The 10,538-nt window shown below is 36.6% G+C and overlaps 1 protein-coding gene across 1 annotated transcript; it reads left to right on the plus strand.

Annotated features, from left to right (window-relative positions):
• Positions 1–189: 189 nt before the first annotated feature.
• sip1 (septin interacting protein 1) lies at positions 190–9,953 on the plus strand. The gene is made up of 12 exons (XM_068763460.1): positions 190–398; positions 1,981–2,124; positions 2,349–2,551; positions 2,778–2,897; positions 3,646–3,815; positions 4,020–4,203; positions 4,482–4,685; positions 5,175–5,392; positions 5,583–5,779; positions 6,329–6,547; positions 7,160–7,323; positions 9,550–9,953. Exons 1-12 carry the CDS (start codon positions 293–295, stop codon positions 9,946–9,948), a joined length of 2,328 nt encoding a protein of 775 aa, XP_068619561.1. The 5' UTR covers positions 190–292; the 3' UTR covers positions 9,949–9,953.
• The last annotated feature ends 585 nt before the right edge of the window (positions 9,954–10,538 follow it).

Genomic DNA, 10,538 nt, shown 5'->3' on the forward strand with positions numbered 1-10,538 from the left:
CTTGTACTTCAAGCTTTGTATTATTATCTTTTTAATAATGTTGTAGCCAATATTAAATACATTTCGAGCTACTGTACTGTTGTAAAATTCTTTTGATCTTAGTGTTGTAAGTACATGCAAATGCACCGCACAAACAAATGTCAATGATGTCAATGTCAAATCTGCACAACCTTTAACACAAACAATACACATCAATGTATTGTTGTATTTATTTTGAAATATAAAAGGATTTTCGATATTTCTAAGAAATTATATATTTTATTGGTGTTATAGATCAAAGTAAAATTGAAAAATGTCTGATGATGAGGTGATACGATTTGAAATAACTGATTATGACTTGGATAATGAGTTTAACCCCAACAGACAGCGTAAAGCTAAGCGAGAACAGCAAATATATGGTAAGTAAACACGAGATATTTTCAAAAAGCAATGGAAATAATAATAAATGTTTGTGCTAATTCATAATTTCATTTACTGATACGTTATGTCATGATTCACACTGTAGTTAGTATATAAGTATTCTGACTAAAATAAGTAAACAAAATCAAAGTACTTGCAGACCTTTTTGTCAAATTTCCGATTTTGAATGGTTTATATAAATGAATAAAATATACAAAGTGGTGATAAATTTTAAAGTTCTTATATTGACGGTTTGGCATTTTATATAAAAATGTTTTACAAATAGTTAAAAGAATCACCAGAGAAGAATTTTACTATAAGCTATTGAGCTATTACTACTATAAATATAACCATTACTAGTTTTGTAGTTTCTATACATATACTCAGTGGCTTTCAGAACTATAACCAAAGTGGTTATGGTAGTTTGTTTATCAAATTCACATATTATTTAAGTCTAAAGGTTCCCACACTTTTTTTCTCATAGACTCACTTTAGCAGGTTCCAGTTTACCCACTGCAGCTACATATCTACTGTATTCCCAACACTCAACAAAAAAAGAAAGATTAGATCTAGCTATGCAAATTTGCATTGTGGCAATGATGTAAATACAAATTTGTTAACTTGTAATTTTTGGAAAAAAAGTCAGAATTGATTGGTTATTTAATGGACTGTGTAGATTTTGACTCATTGTACTGTAAATTGAATATGCAAGTTTTTACAAGTGACACTGACTGAGCTTTGTAAAATAAAATCTGCCTCGATTGATAGGTGAAGTGAAGCTAATATATGAAGAAGTTTTTTGCTTCTAAAGTAGATACATCTTTACTAATGTATGACTGTTTTGAATTGGGAACCTGCAATTTTTTGATCCCTCAACATAGATCCACTGGCTTCCTGTGGACCCTGGAGGTTGATATGGACCTCTTTAGATACTAATGTTCTAGTATATTAGACAATTCATTGGAAATTTAATTACATTCTACATGAATGTTCTGGTAGAAGGACTCTACAAAAAATTTCTGGTTGATGGTGTGTAATTAAATAATACCCTCAAATTTGAACTGTTTATATGTTAAGTTCAAACTATTGTCCTCACTTAAAAGCCCATGGTAACACCTTGCAACATGTGTAAGCTTTTAAAAGCGGATTTCTTATTTGGATGAAATAAATTATTTAGGGTACACCAATACCTCGCTTTGCATTCTTTCATTGAGCATTTTTTTGAAGTTGCATTAGTTAGCTTAATTAGTACTAATTTTCACTGTGTGTTGTTATATTTTCTAGGTTGCATTGATTTTATATTGAGTTGTTACATGTTACAAACTTTGTGAATGTTTTTCGAATGTAACCACAACACAAAGTGAAGTATTGGTGTATAATAAAACTGTGTGAGCTCAAAGGTTTACTTATTTTAAAAGGGCTTGGGCTAATTTCTTTTGGCCCTTTGACATGTTAGACATTGTAAAGCTATAAATGAAAAAGGAAAACAGTATTTTTAAAAAATACAACAATTGTCATGGCACAATGACAATTTTCTATACATGTGTTAATTTGGTATTAAAATTGTATGTTATATTTTAGGTGTATGGGCAAAGGATAGTGATGAAGAAGACAATGAAGATAATGTCAGACAAAGAACCCGTAAACAGAAAGATTTTACTGCACCAATTGGATTTGTGGCTGGTGGAGTGCAGCAAGCTGGTAAAAAGAAAGAGGCTAATAAAGGTAACAATGGATTTGAATTTAAAAATAATTGTAGCTTGAAATGAATAGCAATATATTGTTGTCAAGTTGCAGTAGGTGGGCACATTGCTCACTATGTGTAACTCAGGCGCTGTACAGTGACTTTGGTAGCACTATATTATATTGTGAATTAATTACGAATATTTTTCGAGTAAATACTGTTTTCATAACTATAATAAGATAAATAAAAAAATATTTTTTTAAAGACCTACAAACAAAAGAAGCATCTTCATCCAGACCCATAGCTGTAGATAGTTCTGATGACGAAGAAAGTGTCGATCAGCCTCTGGCCTCGGACACTGCGGGCATAAGAAGACATGGACAAGGAATAAGGCCACCGAATCTTGGTGGCAATGTTGGTGCCTGGGAGAAGCACACTAAAGGAATTGGTGCCAAATTGTTATTACAGGTAACAACATTCAAACATTATATCTAAAGCATTATCCTAATAAACTTAATTTAGAAAGAGGAATCTGGTCGGTGAAGGAGAATGTCAATGCATTGTAGAGAGGCCTCCTTAAAATTCATAGAGGAGTCAAATACCATGATATATATATATATATATATATATATATATATACATACATACATTTGCCGATATGGCCATGACTCAAGTGCTTGGCTTCTTTTTCCAGATGGGTTATCAACCTGGCAAGGGTTTGGGCAAAGATCTACAAGGTATATCTGCACCAGTGGAAGCTACAGTGAGGAAGGGGAGAGGAGCTATTGGTGCTTATGGGCCTGAAAAAGCAGCAGTAAGTAATTAATTAATTGTTTCTATTTACATAAATAATGTGGACAGACAATATTGTCCAAGTTCCATGGATCCGGGTCCTTGATGGAACTACGCAATTTGGCTTTCATCTGTTCAGCACATTGGGCTTTTCGCCTGTGGTATTTTATCTTCGATCTTGCCTGTAACGAGGGTAATGTGGCAAAAATGCTCCACAAGTCATCGTTAGGAGATGAAAGCCCCGTTGTCACTTTGAGTTCCTTGGGTATTGAGACATTTATCGGTTTTGCTGTCCTGGAGATGCGCAATCGCTCCTCCAGAAGCACATGTTGAAAGCATCTAGGCATCTACAGTCATTAAATTATAGCGTCCATGTCTCTAGACAAAACCAAGGTCTTTATGAGCTTCTGTTTGGTTATTTTTAAAATGTTCCTTTCTGTATTACTATTCTGAATGTAATTTTGAATCCTTCTACACCATTCTTTTATTTATCATGAAATTTTTTACAACTAGGAAGAGTTTTTCTTCTACTTTCTGGTTTGTATAGAAATGTAAAAGATTTATTATTAATATGTTCTTTGACATTTTTCCATTTTGCCAACATAAAACATTTCTGGTACTTGGTGAAAAGACGTTCATTTTGTTTTATGTTCATTTTGTGAGATATGGCGATTATTTTTTATTTCCATATAGAAAGTTGTTACTCAAGTCGGAATTTTCTAATACATATAATTAACTTCATAAAACTCAGATAATTTAATATATTCCAGCAAAAAGCTAAAAAAGAAGAAGAAAAAAGACTCAAGGAGAAAGAGGAGCAAGAGAAAGGTACGAACGAGAAGAGTTGCAACTGGAAGAAGTCACACAAGGGTCGTTATTTCTACCGTGACGCAGCAGATGTCATACAAGAGGGTAAACCTACAATGCATACCATTGGCAGGTACATCTAGACTATTCTGTTTTTAAATTACCTCCATAGAATTATTATGACGTAAAAATAGCCCAATGTTGAGTTTTAAGAGGATTTTAGAAGATGGAAAGCAGTGTCTTCTGCATACCAAAGTATCGTAGTTCAACTTATTGCCAAGTTAACGACCTCTATGCTCCTAGGGATTGTGACTTATTAAAGAAATAATTGCTGCAGTAGTGAACTGGCTCGGGTGCCAGTGATCGATATGACGGGCAAACAGCGTCGGGTGCTGAGTGGGTACCATGCGCTAAGGGCAGCCGCGCCCCGCTATGAACACGAGCCCAGGAGGCAGTTGCAGCACTTTTCAGCTCCTCAGCTCACCCACAACCTGCAGCTCGTCGTCGACAGCTGTGAACAGGTATGTGCGGTACAATTCGCCTTTTGTGTATATATATATATATATATACGCCGTATATGTATTCATATTGATTTTATTTATTAGCATAGATATTATATTTAACATTGAAATTTTTTATTAAAAATTTAATTACATAGTGTATTAAATTAAAAAGATATTTAGTGTTTGTAATTATAATTACGTCTTAAATTTTAAAGTAATAAAGCTATTTTAGATGATGAAAAAAAGAATTATATTTTAGTCAGGACATTTTAAAATTAAAATTAAATTAATTTCAGGATATTATTCAAAATGCACGCGAGCTTCAGGCAGCTGAAGATGAGATTGTCGTCCTGGAGAGAGACCTGGATGAATGTAATAAGAAGCTGGAAGAAGAAGATTGTGTGCTAAAGAAAGTTCAGTCTATAATCGAACGAATAGAGGAGTTGAATAAGCCTGACTTATCCTTGGAGACGTCGTATGAAGTACTCGCTGATTTGAAGGTACAGCTCACGTCAAATTTCTTATAAACTCTAATTTTTTTTTATTGGTTGTACAGTCAGCAAGAAAATGTTTAGATCATTACAATTTTTAAGCAAAAATTCTTTTTTTTTTTAATTTTGTTACATGTATATTGTCTTACGTTATATGTGACATAAGATAAAAAAACCTTGTTGAGTCGTTATTTATTTTCATACCTTTTATTAGCTGTGCCCATGACTTCACGTGGAATTTAACAAAAAAATATTTTCTTTGTTTAGGTTTTTTTTTCTTTAAGAATGTTTCTAAAATAAAACTAGCTGAAGTTACTCCTTATTATATTCTCTACCTGTTAGCATGTCACGTCAAAATCGGTTCAGCCATTTCAGAGATTTGCTAGAACACTTATATTTCAGAGTTATTAAAAATAAGTTATAAAGCCTGTCACCCTGTATAATTATTGTCAATCGAATATGAGTTTATCTTGTAAATAAATAAATAATCTCTTTCAGGAATCATTCCCGCTGGAATACGAGATGTTCAGTCTTGGAACAATAGGTGGTAATATAGTCAGTCCTCTGCTCAGCGCTTTGCTGGCGAAATGGGATCCACTGCAGCAACCCGAGGAACCAATTTCAATATTCCTCAAATGGAAGAAACTACTAAATGAGGAAGCTTATAACAGTTTGTTGTGGCAACACTTTGTACCGCGTATCACTACAGCTGCAGAGTGAGTTTTTTTTAATCTGTCTGATAACATATATTTTAATGAGAAGTCATTGTAGACCAAGAATATAATACACATTGATTTCTTCTGGAGCCATTTTAATGGTGATCCTCGCGTTTCCTTAGAACAAGGGGGGGGGGGCAACGTTACACTAAGCAACCGGCTTCTAATACGATTTTAAATATGTCACTAGGGTATGGAACCCACGTACACCAGAGCCAATGCTGCGTGTGTTCGAGGCGTGGGCTGCAGCCTGTCCACCCTGGATGCTGGAATCGTGTGCGGCTCGCAGTGTGGTACCTCGTCTACTGGCAGCAGTACGAGCCTGGGATCCCACTGGCGACACCCAGCCTCTCCATCATTGGGTTCTCCCGTGGCATGATCTTGCCGGTAAGAATTTTTCAAAACAATCTGGAAGAAACCACTGGCAAACGTAACAAAGTGAACAGACGAAGGTCGTCAGAAAACTCTGGATCCAGGTCACTTCCAAAAGCTCCTATTGAAAACATGTGGGGCAGGTCTATATCTAGCAGTAGATTTTCTACGGAAGTAATTACGACGAGAAATAAAATATAAATGTTTGTTAGGTAAAGGTACATTCAAACTTTTAGTCCAGGTTCATTAGAATAAAGCTAAGTACAGGGAATATTGTTTGTTTGTAAATGGCGACTTGGAAGGGGAGTCGGGTTGAAAGGTCACAATTCGAAATGGTCTAATGATGCTGCGTTTCGGCGAAGATGCCGAGGGAGATACAGGTCTTCTCTAGGAAGAGTCTCAGCACAATACTGAGAGGCACCTGCGAATCTCGTAAAACAATCAACGAACCATCCAAAAGTATGAAGGGCGACTACCAAGGGAGTTTTAGTAGGTGGAAATTTCCATCTCGAAACCATAAAATTGTACAAATGTCTTTTGATAATAAAATATTTTATTTTTCAGGTACGGCGTTAAGCAGTAGTGCGTACCCATTGATCCGATCGCGATTGGCGAGCGCGCTGGCTGCTTGGCACCCGGCGGATGGGTCTGCACGAGTGCTTTTAGCTGCGTGGAGGAACGCCTGGGGTCCAACACTTCGTCCCCTTCTACACCACCACGTCTTACCCAAGTTGGAGCACTGCCTACAGCATGCGCCGTTAGAGCTCGTCGGTAGAGAGAACAGTGAGTATATATCGTTGTCATCATCATCATCCAGTGACTTCCCGTGACCTTGACTATGTCGTCGGTCCAAATAGTGGAGGGTCTACCCGTGTCTACTGGTTCGTCACTCAAGAAACTTTTGGCCCTAACTGCCATTTCAAACGAGCAATTCTTCGAGCAACATCCATGACTGGTTCTTCCTTGGGCTCTTTTTTTATTTTATTCAACCATGCAGCGAAAATCGTTAGTTCTCTTCATTGTTCTCTGAGTGATCTTATATATATATATAGATGTTATTTAAATGTGCTGAATATATTGTTATGTGATATTGTACATTACGACATTGACTAATATTCGGCCCCCGCGGGTGATCTCGATTTAAAATGCTAAACGGGTATTATTGACGAGTGATAGCCCAAGCTGAAGTACGGGCTCTTAAGTCTATCCCCTCCATATAACATCCGTCGAAGCGATCAAAGAGCTCAGTTCCGGACTTCCGGTGAAATTATAGTATTTAGCGTCCGGAACTTAGAGCTCCGCTTATTAGGTTTTAAGCTAAACGACCTGCCCCCTAGAATCTGTAAGACCAGTAAAAAAATACCGGGATAAAAAAATGGTTTCTTTTGACCGTAGCTGCTTGGCTGTGGTGCGTGCAGTGGGTGGATCTGATCGGGGCCCCGACCATCGCCGCCTTAGCCGCCCGTGCCCTCCTCCCGCGCTGGTTGGCTTCCTTGGCGGCCTGGTTAAACACAGCGCCACCTCACGCTACCGTCCTCAGCTCGTACAGTCAGTTTAAGGTTAGTAAGTATACAGGATGATTGGTTATGGATGTAAAAGCTGTAGGTATGAATGTATAGCTCATTTAAAGGCAACTAATATATGGTGCACTGTGAAAAAATGAATAACCTAAGAAATATTAACAACGTAATGATTGATAATATAGTATATATATTATTATTGTTTACTATCTGTTTTTTTTTTCAGACTTTATACAGGTTGTCTGATGGCAAATTTATTTCTTCATATTAATTAAAAAATATAGTATTTGACTTTTATAAATGAAAGCATTAGATGAGAGTATATCGTCGAAATATTTTCAAGCGCACGCTGTTCAAAATAGAACCTTATGTCCTGCGCAATATGTCGAAATAAACTTGGTTCAAATTAGCTGATTTTTTGACTAATATTTTTCGCTATATTGACAAGAGTTTTACGATTATAAACTCTTCATTTGAATGACCCCATAAAAAAACATAAGATTTAAGTTAGGTGATCTCTACGGCCTCGGTGTATCTCCAAAGCGACTGATTAGTTTTTTGGAAAAAGGCTTTCCTGAACTACTTCATGGAAGCCTATTGAAATCACATGTATGACTAATACGATAGTTGTGCTTGCAGGTTCGGGAAAAACAAATCCGTAATCATGCGTTGATTATTCTCACTATTAAGTTCCCTCATTTGACCTCGAGTATTTTTGAAATAGTCAAAAAAATAGTCCAAATATCCCATTCTTGGGTAAAGCGTACCAGTTACCCTGGGTAAATGAAACCGTTAATATTTCAGTCGAGGGTTGCGGGATCTTGAAGACCAGTATCACTAGATTTCGAAAACGCTTTGACGTGTTTGATAAAAGTTTTGCTTGCAATTAAGTCAGAAGTTGGAACTTTAGATCCTATTTTTGAAATTTTATTAATAAAATCGCTCTTGGAAGTATTAGATATTATTCGTATTGAAAATCGTGGATTATCGTGTAAACTACTTTTATACCATTTCAATGTTTTTGGAAGACATTGAAGATAGACTGAGCCCTGGCGGAAGGGTGTTCTGCCGAAGTAGTTGCGCGGAATCTCAGCTCCCAGGAACTATTTAAATTTACACTCTGTTTATCACTTTACTTGGCATTTCTCAAATTTACACTCTGTTTATCACTTGACTGAGCATTGCTAGGTCATTCGACCACTGCATTGTGACTGAAAATACTGCATGGGCAATGATTAGGGGTACAGAAATTTCGTATTTACGAAATAGATGCGAATAAATGCCAAAATTTCTTATAAATGCGAATAAATGCGAAATGTATGCAATTTTTCTGTTTTTCAAGATCATTTTTAAATGAGTTAATTGATGAATATACACACTTTCATAGGTAAATTCAGTAATGTCAACCCCGTATCATAGACCCCTAAGGCCTACGGGATATATTTCTTGGCTATTTATCAGTTAAGAAGCTCTTTGTTTTGTGTAAAAGACCTCTGGTCAGTTGAAAATCCCTAATTTTTAGAAAAACGCCTTATCTTTTTTTCGAACTCTGCTATCAATGGGCTAATCTATGAACTCATTAATAAAAATATAAATCATAATATGTATGACAATTTGTTGGCCGTCAAATGCAACTTTTCGTCCTTTGATAGAGCAGAATCTAATACAGAGTATTTGACATCCAACTTTACATAGTGGACGCTTAACTCATCTTTAAAATATACAATGTCGTCGTAACAAACTAAAAAAGAACGCTTAAGGTTGCGAATATTAATTTTTTTACCATTTTTTAATTAACTAAACTTGTCAAATGTTAAGGCATGCACCTTTAATTTTGAAAAATTTTTGTCGAAAAATGCCTATTACCCCAAATTTAATAAGTTTCAAAGTATAAATGCGAAATTAATGCGAAATTTGCAATGTTTGAAAAATTTAAATGCGAAATTGATGATTTTTTTATGCTAAAATTCCGTACCTCTAGCAATGATTCCTTCGACATCATCCTTCCCCCAGACTATTTTTTGCTTTTCACTAGACGCCCTATAACCAGAAGTCACTGACATATTAAATTCCAATAAAAATATTGTAACATATATGATTTCTCTTTATAGCGGTGATTAGATTAAAGTTTCATTTTCTTATTACCGACAAATGAGCTATGTATTCACCGCTGAAAAGCTTTTACACCTGTAACAAACCAAATTCGCTTGGCTTAATAAACTACCTATGCTATGGTATAGATATTTTTAAATACATTTTCCACAGAAAATGTTTCCTGAAGAAGTGCTAAAGGAACCAGTAGTGAGAGACGCTTTCCGCAAGGCCTTGGACATGATGAACAGGAGTACAGACATCGACACAGTAGAACCACCACCTCCACCACGCTTCACACTACCAGAGCCAAAGGAATGCTCAAAGATAAACGAGATCCTCGCAGCAACGAATCCAAACAAGAGTTTCTCCGAACTCCTTGAGTCCAGGTGCATAGAGAAGGGAATCACCTTCGTTCCAATACCAGGAAAGAGCCGAGAAGGCAGGCCCTTGTACAAGATCGGAGAGCTGCAGTGCTATGTCATAAGAAATGTAATTATGTATTCAGAAGACGGCGGAAGATCTTTTCTGCCGATTGGTATGGATCGGCTATTGAATATGGTTGAAGAGTGAGTAAATTAAAATATTATCAATCTGTGAGTTGTTTTAATAAATTATATGACCAAAGGTCAGGTATACGGTTGATATGGTAGTCCAGAGCTCGCCGACGATTGTTCAAAACGCGCCACTCGTATTTCAAAGAGCGTCACTGGTCTTTCAAAGCACACCACTGGTATTTTAAAGAGCGTCACTGGTCTTTCAAAGCGCGCCACTGTATTTCAAAGCGCGCCACTGTATTTCAAAGCGCGCTACTGTATTTCAAAGGGCGCCACTGGTATTTCAAAGCACGCCACTGGTTTTTCAAAGAGCGTCACTGGTCTTTCTAAGCGCGCCACTGGTATTTCAAAGAGTGTCACTGGTCTTTCAAAGCACACCACTGGTATTTTAAAGAGCGTCACTGGTCTTTCAAAGCGCGCCACTGTATTTCAAAGCGCGCCACTGTATTTCAAAGCGCGCTACTGTATTTCAAAGGGCGCCACTGGTATTTCAAAGCACGCCACTGGTTTTTCAAAGAGCGTCACTGGTCTTTCTAAGCGCGCCATTGGTATTTCAAAGAGTGTCACTGGTCTTTCAAAGCACACCACTGGTATTTTAAAGAGCGT

Source organism: Battus philenor, unplaced genomic scaffold (assembly GCF_028537555.1).
Source record: "Battus philenor isolate CCGP_79_NKW_IND1 unplaced genomic scaffold, ilBatPhil1.0.hap1 SCAF_18, whole genome shotgun sequence".
NCBI classification, from domain to species: Eukaryota; Metazoa; Arthropoda; class Insecta; order Lepidoptera; family Papilionidae; genus Battus; species Battus philenor.